General features: G+C 49.5%; 2 protein-coding genes across 14 annotated transcripts in view; one reads left to right on the top strand and one right to left on the bottom strand.

Moving 5' to 3' along the window:
* PMEL (premelanosome protein) overlaps positions 1-14,760 on the top strand; it is a 34,810-nt gene extending 20,050 nt beyond the window's left edge. For 10 of the 11 annotated variants that reach the window (XM_035696290.2, XM_025477051.3, XM_025477055.3 and 7 more), the window contains 11 exons: positions 7,211-7,337; positions 9,285-9,395; positions 9,543-9,689; positions 10,590-10,724; positions 11,089-11,250; positions 11,507-12,211; positions 12,946-13,062; positions 13,289-13,373; positions 13,483-13,688; positions 13,781-13,868; positions 14,507-14,760. In XM_035696290.2, the coding sequence (XP_035552183.1) occupies positions 7,211-7,337; positions 9,285-9,395; positions 9,543-9,689; positions 10,590-10,724; positions 11,089-11,250; positions 11,507-12,211; positions 12,946-13,062; positions 13,289-13,373; positions 13,483-13,688; positions 13,781-13,868; positions 14,507-14,651 (2,028 nt within the window). In that variant the 3' untranslated portion in view covers positions 14,652-14,760. Of the gene's footprint in view, positions 1-5,431; positions 5,641-7,210; positions 7,338-9,284; positions 9,396-9,542; positions 9,690-10,589; positions 10,725-11,088; positions 11,251-11,506; positions 12,212-12,945; positions 13,063-13,288; positions 13,374-13,482; positions 13,689-13,780; positions 13,869-14,506 lie in introns of those variants that run through there. The other variant, XM_025477059.3, reaches the window with a different exon arrangement.
* On the bottom strand, positions 801-6,511 carry CDK2 (cyclin dependent kinase 2). Of its 3 annotated transcripts, none has more exons than XM_025477071.3 (8): positions 6,151-6,511; positions 5,358-5,435; positions 5,134-5,254; positions 4,279-4,449; positions 3,681-3,782; positions 2,802-2,945; positions 2,295-2,498; positions 801-2,013 (listed from the first exon to the last, which is right to left on the bottom strand). In XM_025477071.3, exons 1-8 carry the CDS (start codon positions 6,264-6,266, stop codon positions 1,909-1,911), a joined length of 1,041 nt encoding a protein of 346 aa, XP_025332856.3. In that variant the 5' UTR covers positions 6,267-6,511; the 3' UTR covers positions 801-1,908. The 3 variants fall into 3 exon arrangements, with proteins under 3 accessions (XP_025332856.3, XP_025332857.3, XP_025332858.3); XM_025477072.3 differs by lacking the exon at positions 6,151-6,511 and adding an exon at positions 5,606-5,813; XM_025477073.3 differs by lacking the exon at positions 2,802-2,945.
* Positions 14,761-14,836: the final 76 nt, after the last annotated feature.

Raw genomic sequence — 14,836 nt, 5'->3', positions numbered from 1 at the left:
ATGGCAGGCAAGGCGGCGTGGAAAGAAGCCCCGGGGAGGCTGCCGCTGACCTCCACCCCTCCCCCGGACTTGGCGGGGGCTGACCCTGGCGCCCCGCCCTCTGTGACAAATTGGCGGCGTCCAGAGACACCTCTCACCTAAGGACTCGGAGCCTGGGAGTTTAGGTGGCACTCGCGTCGCCGCGGCTTCCTTTGTGTGGGGCCCCGGACGACGGGCATTGGGGGCGGGGGGGCCACGCCCGCGGCCTGAGGCGTCTTCTGGTGGGGTTGAGACCGAGGCAACGCCAAGAAGTGGCAGCTCGGGGAGACTTTAGCCCCCTCCATAATGATTTTTCATAGGCACAACTGATGAGTTCCGAGTCGTATGTAAATGTGATTAAAGTCTCTTTAGAAAACTGTGATGTGCAACAAAAAAGGGAAAAGGATGAGCTTACCGGGGAATTCGGTGTCAACCACATTGCTGCTCTTAAGTCCCTCCTAAGTCTCTGAAATTCTGGAACTGCCACCTTGTGTGTATATGTGCGCGCGCGCATGTCTGCGCGTGTGCAGATGATTCAGGTTTGTGGGGCAAGTGAAGTAGGCTTCCGTTTCCCCAACAGTAAAATGAAGGCAACAATTCCCATTTCGCCCATGCCTGGCACTATCCCAACTGCATAAGAGAGGCCCAAGTGGGGTGAGGTGGGTCGCCACGCAGAGTGATTAGGAAAACGGGAGCTCTGAAAGCAACTATCACATATACATATTCATATCCTCTCTCACATCATTCAGTAAATACATAAGTAAAAGAGGAAAGAGATGAACTATGAAACTAGGAACTTTTGTTTTTAATGAATTACAAACTAAATTACAAATAATGTTAATAGCAAGAACACTTGAAGATGAGGTGGGAGAAGAGAGACAAAATCACAAAAAGAAAAAAATACTTTTTTTTTTCTTTAAACATTCGCATTACAAAAACCCCAAGGTGCACATGGCAACAAATCCACCCATTTCCACTTACTTAAAAAACTACTATAACCTGAATGAAATATAAATATAATTGTTCATCCTTCTTTTAAAGAAAAAATTTTCCCAATGCCCTCACTCAGTCACAGCCCTAAAAAGTGTCAGCATTCTCAAAATGTCTAAACCCTAACTTCCACTCCTATGGGGTGGCCTTCAGAGGAAGATGGGCCCTGGTAAATGAAGAACTAAGAATCTTAAAAGAGAAAAATGCAGACTTTTCCTTGCCTCATAAGGCCACGGTGAAGCACAATACCTGTCCTAGAGCTTCCCAGACACTTCTTACCCATAGGAGGGACAGACAGGGGGACTAGAGGCAACGGCAGAGACTGGGAGTCTTGAGTCTCCTAGACTGTCAGGTGAGATGAAAACACTAAAACTAGGGTATAAACTGGTTGGTCTATTTTTTCAACCTAATTCTTTAAAACAGGCCCCCTCCCTACGTTTTTGTTTTGCTTGGTTTTCGAAAGTTCCAACTTCGGTTCTCTGCTATCAGTTGGCCTTACAAGCACGGCGGTCAAGGAAGGCTTAGGGTGTGTCATCCCAAACACAAAAAAAATAATAATTTCAGGGTTTCAGAGATTGGGATGGCAAACCCTATGTGGGGGGAAGAGAAAGAGTTCGGTTTTTTTTTGTTTGTTTTGTTTTTTTTTAAATACCAGCCCTCCTCATCAATGACGAAGAGGAGGGGGAGAGAGTGGTGGAGGGACTTAAGTGCATCTAATACTGAAGCTTCCTTTCATTTTCACCTATTTCTCCCCTCTACCCATTATATCCCCGAGTTGGCTGGCTAAGAGGGGGAGGTGAGTGTTAAGGCAGCCAGACAAGATCAGAGGGCAAATAGCCCAGGGCCAAGCCAACTCAGGCCCCTGCTGGAGAAGAAAGGGGGGTGGGGGGGGGGAGGACATCAGAGTCGAAGGTGGGGTACTGGCTTGGTCACATCCTGGAAGAAAGGGTGAGCCAGAGCTGCCTTTGCCGAAATCCGCTTGTTGGGGTCGTAGTGCAGCATTTGCTGGAGGGAGAGATGTATGCTGACTTCAGTGACGTAACAGTGGACTAAATGGGCAGCAGGTGTTCCAAGAATTCAGGAAAGCGGAATTCCTTTTACCCAAGGCAGAGTTCCCAATTCCCTCCTCCCTATATTTGAACAGGTGTGCCAACAGGGAGAGAGAAGCAGGGGCTAGGGAAATGCCAAGACCCAGAGTCCAGGGTCTCATCCTTCCTTCATCCTGGAAAAAAACCTGCCCTGGGGGAGTAAATGAGAAGAAATGGGCACCCACTCCCAATTCTCACCGAAAGCAAGCTCCGTCCATCTTCATCCAAGGGAGGAACAACTTTGCTAAAATCTTGCCGGGCCCACTTGGGGAAACTCGGCTTATAATCAGGCATAGAAGTAACTCCTGGCCAAACCACTTCATCTGGGGTCCCCAGAGTCCGAAAGATCCGGAAAAGTTGGTCAATTTCAGAATCTCCAGGGAATAAGGCCCGTCGGGTCACCTGAAAATGGGGAAAGAGAAAAGGCCAAGACCCGCACTGACGTCAGTCAAAGCTGCTCCCTGTGCAATGGAGGTTCCCACAGGCAGTGGAAGGTCAGCAGGGCCCCATGACTCCCTCCCCAGGGCCTTTCATGGGGTCAGTCACACAGAGCTTGAGACAATGAAGTCCCTTCATCTGTCTCCTCGCCCCCTCCTTCCTTCCCCCAACCATGCCTTTGCAGATCCCCAAGGCTGGGTGGGGCTGGGAGGGGGTGAATGTCTGGGGTGCCACTGACATGTAGCAAAGGGATCCCAAGCCACTCACGGGGTGTGGGGTAGACACTGCGGTCATCCCCCCTCCTTGTGATGCAGCCACTTCTAGATAGGAGCACAGCGGGCAGAGACTGTGTCTTCCATTTCTTCTGTGTTCCCCACAGCACCTAGCATGGTGCTGGGTACACACTAGGTGCTTAACAAATATTTTTTGATGAATTGAGAGAGGAATATGGGCAATTGTAAGGTAATGTACTGGGGGATAAATGCACATTTTATATACAGGCTAATGGTCTCTAAGCCCCCAGTTACAACCCAGATAAAGGACCATAAAACAAATTGCTGATTTGAAGTGAAAACACAGTCCACTCCACTGTTATATTAAAGGGGATGAGAGCTCCCATAAAAGGCTGGACCTCAGGGATCCTTCATTCAGAAAAGCCAGAAGTTGAGGGGGACATAATTTAAGTCTGCAGTTTAAATAAAAGGTATGATAGATAGATAGATAAATAAATAAATAAATAAATAAATAAATAAATAAATAAATGGATAACATGAATACAGTTGATTTCACCATATTCCTGGGACCTTACTAGAAGGTCTACAGGCCAAATGAAGGAGGCACTGAATGGTAGGTACTCATTCTCCCAAATATATGCAGACTAAAGCTAAAACAGTTGCAGAAATGATTTAGCTCAATTTGGGGACAAGAGACGTGTATTTAATGCTAAGGCCATTTGAGGATATACTGACATTGTAGTTGACCTCAGGGACGATAGTCCTATCCTTTCCCCCGTACCCGCTTTGGTCCTACTCTAAGAGAAAGGATCCTAGATAATAGAAGGGCCATGAGTCTAGGCCAAGAAAAAGTTCTGTTGTTTTTGAATGTGGGGAGGAGAGAGCTGGGTGGAACTCGGGCTTGCCTCCATACCATCTCAGCAAAGATGCAGCCCAAGCTCCAGATATCTACGGCTGTGGAGTAGTACTTGCAGCCCAGAAGGATTTCAGGTGCTCGGTACCACAGGGTCACCACCTGGGAACAAGAGCAAGAAGGGGAGAGGTGGTGCATGGGGCACAGTGATTCCCACATGTCAGCTCCTCGGTGTTACTCTGCTAGTTCTCAGCCTGATCACAAGCAGCTTCTCTCCCTCTATCTTTCTTTTCCCATCTTTCTGACTTCCCCTGCGTAAAGTGATTACACACAACTTCTTAGACCAGAGTTAGCCTCGCCTGTGGCTCCAAAGACCCTATTTTCTGAACCCAAAACTTTCAACCTTCCTGGAAAACTCCTGAGAGAAGTGGTCATAATTTTAATGATATGCCATCCAGCTCTGCTGGCTTGGTACCTACTGAAGCCCAGCTAGCCCCGCAATATGAACTCAGTGCATACTCTAAAACCTCCTGGGGTGCCAGAGATACTTTCATCTAGGGAGAGAGAAACTGCTGGCCAGATAGGTTTAGTCATTTTGTAAATGTCCTTGTTAACACCTCCCAGAAAGTTCAGAGAAGAAGTGCAGACAGGGTCTCACCTCATGGGTGTAAGTACGAACAGGGACTCCAAAGGCTCTGGCTAATCCAAAGTCTGCTAGCTTGATGGCCCCATCTGCGTTGATAAGCAGATTCTGAGGTTTGAGGTCTCGGTGCAGAACCCGATGAGAATGGCAGAAGGCTAGGCCCTGGAGCAGCTGGAACAGATAGCTCTGACGAAGGAGAGAGAGAGGACTTTGTTTCTCGACCACAGTGAGCTATTAGGCTCCACTCTGCCTGCAAAGCTGTACTAAAGCCTTTTACTGTATTAGATTATAATTGCATGTTTATAAGCTGTATCTCCCATTGGACTGCTAGTCTAGTGAAGATAAGGACTGGGTCCTATTTAGTTTTGCATCTCTTTTCCATATTCTGTGCCTAGCACATTGAAGGTGTTCAGTAAATGAGCACCGAATAAATGTTTGTTGATAGATTGAAAATAGCTCAGGGAGCAGAGAACCCAGCCCTAAGACAGACAACAGAGACTCACTGGCTATTTCTCCTACCAAACTAGTGGAAGGGGTTCTTGGAGGAATCTACCAAGTACCAAGTACCCTCCAGTCTCGTTTATCTGAGTTTCATCTGACCTTCCACCTGAGCTACAAAGTTGACTCACTAGAGTTTCAACTTCTTTGATTCTCCTGCCCTGCCCAGGGGTTAATAAGCATAATGAGCAGTGAAAGAGCCACAAAAGAAAGGTGTGTGTGTGTGTGTGTGTGTGTGTGTGTGTGTGTGTGTAGGGGGATGAGGGCTGGGAAGGAAGCTAAGATCACAGATCATCACCCAGTCTGAATTGCCTGCCTTCAGTCCCCCCAAAACGTGCCCATGTTGGGGGAGGAGTTGATGAGAAGGATTACCTTGATGAGGGGAAGAGGAATGCCAGTCAAAGCAGAAGCATCCATAAATTTCTTCAGATCCTGGTGCAGAAATTCAAAAACCAGGTAGAGTTTGTTTTCTGTGTGGATGACATCCAATAGCCTAGGGAGGGAGGTCCAGGAATGGAGGTGAGGAAGAGCGATGCCCCGGCCTCACAGAAGACATTCTCTTTTACCGCTGAAATATCTCCCAGACACATACTTACTTGACAATGTTCGGGTGGTTAAGCTCCTTAAGCAGGGAGATCTCTCGTATAGCAGTACTGGGTACACCCTCCGTCTCACTTGGGGAGGTTGAGAAAGCAGAGAGAGGAATGTGGTTACAAATACTGCTTTTCCCCCAGCCCAGTCTCCGAACGAGACACCACCCCAGCACACCCTAGGAAAGTGACAGAAGAGAAAGGGGGCTGTAGGAGTTAATTCACAGGTGGACAGGGGGGTGCTTTTTGGATACGTTAAGGTCATTATTTCTTCTTCTCCCACGGGTAGGTAAGTAAAGCCTTCTGGTGGAGGTGAAGAAGAGAGAAGGTAACGGGAGGAAAGAAGAGTAGCAGCACCCAGCCTCCCTAGACGGGCCAGTGAGGTTCAACTGCCATTCTTTTGAAAGGGGTAGAGAATTCTAAGAGGAGGGTGGGGTTGGGGCAGTGAGGAGGGCTCTTCATTCAGAAAGGTGCTCTTCACCGGTTCCCACAGACCTCAACTCCACGGGGAGTCTTGGACCCCCACCTCAGAGGCCTCCTTCCTCTTCCTGAGTCTTTCGGACTACACGTTTGGGGGCATCACTCGGCTTTGGGGAGAAAGTTTCCCACAGACTCTACAGTGCCCTATACTCTGCACAGGGAAACCCTTCACTGTCCTCCAGCCCACCTCTCCACTTCGAAAGAAGTCCCACCCTGCTACCTTCCGGTCCTCGGACGGCTACCCGCCTGTCGGGGTGGGGGCGGGGGGCACTCAAGAAGCTCCGGAGTTAGAGGAGTCCCGGGTACAGAGGCCACTCACGTGTCCAGGCGGATTTTTTTAAGCGCCACCACTTCTCCCGTCACTTTGTTTTTGGCTTTGTACACAACTCCGTACGTGCCCTCTCCGATCTTTTCCACTTTTTGGAAGTTCTCCATGAAGCAAGCGCTAGAGTCGGGTCAGCCCGGCCCCGGAGCGGGGGCCTGGGAACCCAGCAAAAGGCGGGCCCCGGCTCTCGGGGGCTGGAGGAGGGGAAACAGGGCCCAGCTCCGCGGCCTCAGGTCGGGATGGAACGGAGTGTATCTCTCGCTCTTGTCAATTTGTCCAACTTGAAACAATGTTGCCGCCTCCCCTCGGGTTCCCTACCGCCAGTGGAGGCCCCGCCCCTCCTTCCCGCGTTTCCCTGGCCCCGCCCCCGGCCCTTCCCATTGGCCAGCGTCAGAGCGGGGGGGCGAGCCCAGCGCGTCGCTGCCGCCAGTGACCCCACCTCGCGCAAGGTTACTACCGAGGGTCTTCGATACAAGTTTGTCACCTTGGGGAAGCTAAATAAACGTCTTTTTCCAAGTACCCAATTTGGAGTCGAGCTTCCTTCCTGTGTCCTGGGCCTGGAGGGATTTCCTGACCTCTGATTCGCCAACCCCAGAGAAAATGTGTCTTGCCCTAAGATTGAATTCCACCTGGCCCAGGGAACCGCCTTTGAAAAGCAGGAAGCTAGGAATCTCATCGTATGGGTGTCCTGGGCCTTGGACACGTCGTTCGCGCCCCTCTCTGCCTATCCTATCCTATCTCTCTGTTTGGAGATGCAGGGTCTCCATCTGTTTGAGAGGTTTCCTGGTTTGACTCAAAAACCAGATTGATCCCCTTAGCCTGTGGTGCACTGCAGGCGTCGAGTACACACGATGTAGCTAGCTGCCCTGCAGTCCATGTTTCCCCGGTCAAGAAGGTCGTGACCCAGTGAAACCAGAAACTGTCATTGAGTAGCGGGATGTCCAGGGACCAGGATCCCTTTTCAGTTATTTCTCTGGCCCTCCTGCCCCTCCCAAGCCTCTCCAGGAGGGAAAGGAGGATGGGCTATGCAAATGAGCACCCCTCTCCTATATAGGGGCTTGTCCCAGCACCCCCAGCGCCTTTGGTTGCTGGAAGAAAGAACAAGATGAATCTGGTGCCGAGAAAATGCCTTCTCCATGTGGCTGTGATGGGTGTTCTTCTGGCTGTGGGGGCCACAGAAGGTTAGTGTGGGGAGTATGGACATGAACAAGTGGGAGTTTGGGGTTGCACACCTGCTCTGATTTTTCTCCCTCCTCATGGGAGATACCAGCAATATTTCAGGCTTCTTCCACCCATTTGATTTAGCGAGGACATGGGCATCTGAAGTCCCTCTCTAGGTGGAAATTTGGGACTGAGCCTGAAAATAATCCCATCTGCTTGGAAGGGCAAAAGGATAGTAGGTCTTTGGGGCTCTAATTCTGAGACACCCCCACCCCACCCCCGGGGCAATGAGCTGGAGCAGGGGCTTTGAAAGGGAAATAAGTGGAAGACTTAGGGAATGACTCAGGCACTTGGGATAGGGTATTTAAAAGAAAGGAGTAAGAGAATGTGGTATTGATGTGGATAGAAAAGGTAAGGAGGTATCACCTCCCCTCTTTGGAATGGGGATGGGTAAATATAGCTCAGGCTTTTGTCCTGGGGCTGGAAGAGACAGGCAGAGGGGTCTCAGCTGAGCATCACATGAAAGGGCTCTGGGGGATTGGGGCCTCGTGACGGGAGCAAGGGGTGGGGGTGGGGGTGGTGAGAGGGTCTGGAATGTCCCGTGCTGCTCTGAGGAGGGAGGGTTGGGAGTGAAGAATGGGGTATCTTATGATTCTCTTGCTTTAGCGGTGGGATGCTCAGTGAGATTATTCTAGATCTACCCCCCACCCCCCCGCCCTCAGCAGACTCAGCTAGGTCTCCACTACACATTGAAAAGGAGTTTCTCCTGTGCTAAAATATAGATATCATATCCTAGTCTCCCCTTTCTCTCTCTAGATCCCTGGTCTCACAGACTTCTAGGAAATTTTCCTGATCTGACTTCCCTCATTTGTGCTCCAGTTTCAAGCCTTTTACTATTTCCTTAATGTATTCTGGAAATATTCTTTTCATTCTTGTGCACCTGAGCCTCTTAAAAGATGGTGCTTACTTTTTGGATAATGATTTTTTTAAGTCATAAGAAGACATTTTTAGATGAAACTTTATACGAATTGGGTTTGATCATTTTGTCTAGGGGGAAGTGACATTGTGCTTATTCAAGAAAATGTTCATATTTTTTTACAGATACGTATTGAGATTGTAGGGTTAAAATAACAAAATATCTGGAATTTGCTTTTAAATACTTTAGCCAACAAACAAAAGAGGATAGATAAAGCAAATGTGGCAAAATGATAGTTGTTGCATCTGGGTGAGGTGTAAGTAGATCCATCATATCCCTTTTTCTTAGACCTCTCTCTTAGTCAGTTATAATAATTTTGGCTGCTTGCCCCAACCACTGCCTGCCTATAGATCCATCCTCTTTACTGCTTGCCATACTGATCCTTCTAAAACACACATCTCATCATATTCAAAAAGCTTCTGAAGGGTGAATTTTATGGTATATGAATTATATCTCAATGAAAGAAACAATCTTCTGCCGTGGCCTTGCCTACAGAATAAAGGCCAAACTCCTTTGGTCGGGGCCTTCACTTGCCTTCCTGGCCTCGTCTCCTACGGTGTGTATCAACCACACTGCTAGTCCCTATCATGCCTCGCGCTACCATGGCTCCGTGTGTCTGCTTGTGCTGGTCCTGAGTGCTCTTTCCCACGCGCCAACTCCTCACTCCAATGGTCTTTCCCAATCCACCAGAGTGGAACTAATTTCTTTAGTCTGTCATTTTGTTGTACTTTGTGCATGTCTGTTATGGCTCATATTAAACAGTGCCTTGAATTATTATAATTTATGGACATATCTTGAATCCCTTCAGCGCCAGGTCTATTCATTTCTTAAGTCCTTTGTACCTAGCACAGTGCCTGGCACATGGTGGGTATTCAGTAAATTAAAATGTGCTTTGAGTGTGAGAGTAAGTGGGGGACATGGAATGGTGCTGTCCCCTGACAAGGGACTGAGGGGGGTGATCCTAGGGCCTACATGGTACCTTCGTTTTTAGGACCCAGAGACCAGGACTGGCTTGGTGTCCCAAGGCAGCTCACAACTAAAGCCTGGAACAGACAGCTGTATCCAGAGTGGACAGAAACCCAGAGGCCTGACTGCTGGAGAGGTGGGAACTTGGCAATTTCCAGGGAGGGTATGGGGCCGGTGGGAGGAGCAAGATCTGAGTTAAATGTAGTCTGGGAAGATAGGAAGGGGAAAGGTATAAGGGGAGGAAAAATCAAGGAGTCCCAGATAACGCAGCTGTCCTTCCCAGGTGGCCAGGTGTCCCTGAAGGTCAGTAATGATGGGCCTACACTGGTTGGTGCAAATGCCTCCTTCTCTATTGCCCTGCACTTCCCTGAAAGCCAAAAGGTACTGCCAGATGGGCAGGTTGTCTGGGCCAACAACACTATCATCGATGGTGAGTACCTCTCTTATTCCAAGGGCTCAGATTCCCTGGTGTCTGCAGTGAGCTCAAGGACTGCCCCATTCCTCTCTACTTTTTTTTTTTTTAAGATTTTATTTATTTACTCATGAGAGACAGAGAGAGAGAGAGAGAGAGAGGCAGAGACACAGGCAGAGGGAGAAGCAGGCTCCATGCAGGGAGCCCGACATGGGACTCGTTCCCGGGTCTGCAGGATCAGGCCCTGGGGTGAAGGCGGCGCTAAACCACTGAGCCACCCGGGCTGCCCTCCCATCTACTTTTAAAAAAAGCATATACATATTCTATATATTCATTGTAGAAAAAGATGTAAAAACACAGATAAAGCAAAAACAAAACAAAACAAAACAAAACAAAAAACCAGTACACAAAATTGGGGACAGAAGACCTAGTGGACTTAGAGTTTAGACAGACATGGACTTAAATTTGTAAATAACATGTTACCTTGGGCAAGTTACTTAGCTATTTCATGCTTCTCTTCCCTTATCTGTACCATGGGAATGATACCTACCTTGAACGGTTATTGTAAGGATTAAAATGTTATAAAATATAGAGAATTTAGCATAATGCCCGCCCTAGCCTAAGGTGAGGCTCAATAAGTGTTAGCTGATGCTATTGTTTTTTATCCCACTAGCTAGAGCAAACCACTCTAAATATTTTGACGTATGGCTTTCCAATCTCTTTCCTTTGTCAAGTACATATGAATCTTTAATTCCAGTTTCCATCCTTTCTGCTACCACCCCAAATGGGTTATACAAAGGGAATGTATTACGTAGCTACGGAGTGTTCCCACAGCCCCTCTCTGGGAGCCATGTGAGGGGTTTTAGTACACAGAAAGGAATGCCAGGGTTTGAGGGTGACTCTGTGTCTACCTTCCAGGGAGCCAGGTGTGGGGAGGACAGCCAGTGTATCCCCAGGTACTTGATGATGCCTGCATCTTCCCTGATGGGAGGGCCTGCCCATCTGGCCCTTGGTCTCAGACAAGAAGCTTTGTTTATGTCTGGAAGACCTGGGGTGAGTCATCCACACTTGGATTCACCTCTTCTTACCCGATCCCCTTTCATTTTGCTCTGTGAGTTTCCCTAAATCTTCACTGCCCCCATGGCTCTTTCCTCTTCCATAGCACCTAGCCCCTCCAACTCTCTCTTCTATAGTTGTTTCTAGGAGCCCTTCCCCAATTATTGTCCTATCCCATGGAACCCCTTATCAGGACTCCTTTTCCTGACCATCAATGACAGCCTTCCAAATTCTCCCTGAAATAACCATACTCAATACATTACTTGACCTTCCTTCTCTGGTGCCGTCTCTAATCTTTCCCCTCAGTTCCCTATGCTCAGTTCTTCCCCCCAACCCCTGCTTTTCTTTTAAAAAACCTCAGGCCAATACTGGCAAGTTCTGGGGGGTCCAGTGTCTGGGCTGAGCATTGTGACAGGCAAGGCGGTGCTGGGCACACATACCATGGAAGTGACTGTCTACCACCGCCGGGAGTCCCAGAGCTACGTGCCCCTTGCTCACTCCTGCTCAGCCTTCACCATTACTGGTAAGGATTTGGGAAGGGGCAAAGCCAGGTGCAGGGCAGTAAGAGATGGGGAGGCTTGGCCTGACTGGAAAGGGGAGAGAGGAAGGGGGAAAGGGGAACTGGTGTGTAACCTTAAAGGGGCAGAGCCAGGAAGACCTGGGCAGAGAAATGTGGGGCTGGAGTCAGGGAAGAGCCAGTCAGCTTGAGTTGGAGGGTGTGCCTGTGAAAGAAGCTGTGGCCCAGGCCTGGTTCTCATCTTTTCTGGCTCCAATTCCAGACCAGGTGCCCTTCTCCGTGAGTGTGTCTCAGCTGCAGGCCTTGGATGGAGGGAACAAGCATTTCCTGAGAAATCATCCTCTGACCTTTGCCCTCCGGCTCCATGACCCCAGCGGCTATTTGTCTGGGGCTGACCTCTCCTACACCTGGGACTTTGGAGACCATACCGGGACCCTGATCTCTCGGGCACTTGTGGTCACTCACACTTACCTAGAGTCTGGCCCAATCACTGCCCAGGTGGTCCTGCAGGCTGCCATTCCTCTCACTTCCTGTGGCTCCTCCCCAGTTCCAGTCACCACAGATGGGCATGCGCCAACTGCAGAGATCCCTGGCACCACAGCTGGGCGAGTGCCTACTGCAGAAGTCATAAGTACTACACCTGGTCAGGTGCCAACTGCAGAGCCCTCGGGAGCAACAGCAGTGCAGATGACGACCACGGAGGTCACAGGCACTACGCTTGCACAGATGCCAACTACAGAGGGCATAGGTACTACACCTGAGCAGGTGCCAACCTCAGAGGTCATAAGTACCACACTTGCAGAGACCACAGGTACAACACCTGAAGGGTCAACCGCAGAGCCCTCTGGAACCACAGGCGAGCAGGTAACGACTAAAGAGTCAGTGGAGCCCACAGCTGGAGAGGGACCCACGCCTGAGACCAAGGGTCCAGATACCAATCTGTTCGTGCCTACAGAAGGTATTACAGGTAAGAGGGCCAGTGTGGATGAGGTTCATTGAGGTGGGACATTGGTCACTATTCTAAAGAGCTAAAAGACTTACCCAGGCCCAAAATGTTCCCCAATCCTTTGCTTGGCAATGGAGTCCCATCTGAGCTCCCACTAGTTTTAAGCCCCCAAGTCCCTCTTAATAACATGGAATAGATCCGGAGTTCAGGAAACCAGGGTCTTCCCCTAGGCCATAGAGAGAGAGCTTGTTGCTTCTGTCCCTGAGGAGAGCTGTTCCTAAGGAAAAGGCCAGGGAACAGACTGTGGTCATTTATATAATATTTGTATCTCATTTTCTATGCAAGTATAAATGCATAATATCCTCAGATTCTAGCAGCATTCCCCCCCGCCCCCAGCCTGGATTCCTATCCCAAAGCAGGTTAACCTGAAATTGCGGTAGGAACAGTGAAAAGGTAGGAATGACATGGTGGTGCATGGATGAGTTAACTTGTGTCTGTCTAGCTCAGGACCTAGCACAGTGTGGGGTGTGCTAGACATTTGGGATTTCCAACTCTACCCCTAACTGTGTGATTCTGGGGTGCTCACTCTTCCTTCTGAGCTTTAGTTTCCTAACCTATAAAATGAGGTTTTCCAGGTCTTGTCTGATTCCAAGCCTGGATCCAATAGCTCTGGCTCTACCTGGAAAAATGCCTGTGTGGCCTCTACTTCCAGGTGAGTCGGTCTCTTGACTGCCTCTTCAATCCTCTCCTGCCAGGTTCCCAGAGCGCCCTGCTGGATGGCACAGCTACCTTAATCCTGGCAAAGCGAGAAACCCCCCTGGATTGTGTTCTGTATCGATATGGCTCCTTTTCTCTCACCCTGGACATTGTCCGTGAGTCTTGAGTGCTTTGGGGGCTGGTGGAGGGAGGTGTGTGTCAGGTTGGCCAGTGAAAGCATACCTTGGCAAGAGTTACTCACCTGGACAAGAATGCCCAAATCCCAGGGTTTTTATTTTGACGGCAAGGATAGGATTGGGGAAGCAGCCTTACGGTTTTCCTGTGGACCTTTAGAGAGGCCTGGTAGAGGAATCCCAGACTTAAAATCTTGCAACTCTGCAGGGGGTATTGAGAATGCTGAGATCCTGCAGGCTGTGCCATCCAGTGAAGGGGATGCATTTGAGCTGACTGTGTCTTGCCAAGGCGGGTGAGTGTCCCATTGATTGTCCTGAGAACTCCGGGGTTGATTGTCGCACTGCTCTCTGGTGCCTGGTCTTCTTTCCCATTGCCCTGACCTAAGCTGACACCTCTTGCAGACTGCCCAAGGAAGCCTGCATGGACATCTCATCACCAGGGTGCCAGCCCCCTGCCCAGAGGCTATGTCAGCCTGTGCCGCCCAGCCCAGCCTGCCAGCTGGTTTTGCACCAAGTGCTGAAGGGTGGCTCAGGGACCTACTGCCTCAATGTGTCTTTGGCTGATGCTAACAGTCTGGCAATGGTCAGCACTCAGCTTGTAATGCCTGGTAGGTACTTGGACAAGAGCTGGGATGCAGAGGGGCAACAGGAGGAGGCTATCTGGCGGGGAGCAGACACTGACTGAAGATTCTGCTCACAGGTCAAGAAGCAGGCGTTGGACAGGCTCCCCTGTTCATGGGCATCTTGCTGGTGTTGCTGGCTATGGTGCTGGTATCTCTGATATATAGGTGAGGGTGCCACCATCTGGCTTGCACCTCCTTATCCCTCTTGCCACTGCTCATTCTTCCTTACGAGGAGAAGGAACCGCCACTTCTTTTGAAGAAGCACAGTGTCCAGGAAAGATCTCAGACTTAGAAGTTAAACAGACCCGGGCTGCAGTCTTGCTGGGGGGACCTTGGGAAAGTAGCTTAACATCTCTAAGCCTCTGCTAAGTAGGAAAACGATTATCTGCTCTATGGGGCTATTTGTCAGGATTAGAGATAATGTGGGTAAAGCATCCAGTTGTGAAGCAAGAGTGCAATAAATGATGATACCAAAGACTGTTGTTATGAATAATATCAAGAGCGGAAGAAACTGGGGGTGAACTGAGTCCTCTACCTGTGAGAAGGTCAGATCCTCAGGCCTGGGGTGCCAAGGTCCTCAAAGCAGGGACGCTTGTAGGGTAAGAGGGGCAGGGACGCTTGTAGGGTGAGAGGGGAATAGACAGAGATTACCATAAAAATAAGATAAGATGAACCTTGTTGGTGAAGAGGGGAGGGAGCTAGAATCAAGGTCATGTAAACCCAGGCCCTCCTTTTTGGAGAACCATAGATAGGCTTTCCTTGTCCATTGCTAATCAGTTTCTCCTTTATTCTCCCAATGTTAGGCGAAGACTTCTGAAGCAGGGCTCAGCTCTCCCCCTTCCCCAGCTACCACGTGGTAGCACCCACTGGCTACGCCTGCCCCAGGTCTTCCGCTCTTGCCCCATTGGTGAGAACAGACCCCTCCTCAATGGGCAGCAGCAGGTCTGAGGACTCTCATGTGATGCTGTGATTTGCCGAGGGTGGACAGCAATGCCTATCTTTTCTCCAGACTTCCCTTGGAGACTACCATTACCTGAAATAAATACTCAGAACCTGGTGCTTCTTTGTTTTTTCTTGCTCCTGGGAGAATCTATGTCATTTAAGGAAGTGTACATTTACTTAACAGATACCCC

The sequence above is a fragment of the Canis lupus genome, chromosome 10, assembly GCF_003254725.2.
Source record: "Canis lupus dingo isolate Sandy chromosome 10, ASM325472v2, whole genome shotgun sequence".
Classification (NCBI taxonomy): Eukaryota; Metazoa; Chordata; class Mammalia; order Carnivora; family Canidae; genus Canis; species Canis lupus.
The sequence above is the reverse complement of the archived record's forward strand: the minus strand, read 5'-3'. Positions and strand labels throughout refer to the sequence as shown.

What these genes read in the sequence shown, in the direction of transcription:
- CDK2 (XM_025477071.3), bottom strand. Translation starts at nt 6,266, where the DNA reads ATGGAGAACTTCCAAAAAGTGGAAAAGATCGGAGAGGGCACGTACGGA. An exon ending in TTCCTCTTCCCCTCATCAAG is followed by an intron (nt 4,450 to 5,133) that starts GTAATCCTTCTC and finishes CTCCTTCGTCAG; the next exon opens with AGCTATCTGTTCCAGCTGCT. An exon ending in TTCGTACTTACACCCATGAG is followed by an intron (nt 3,783 to 4,278) that starts GTGAGACCCTGT and finishes TCTTGTTCCCAG; the next exon opens with GTGGTGACCCTGTGGTACCG.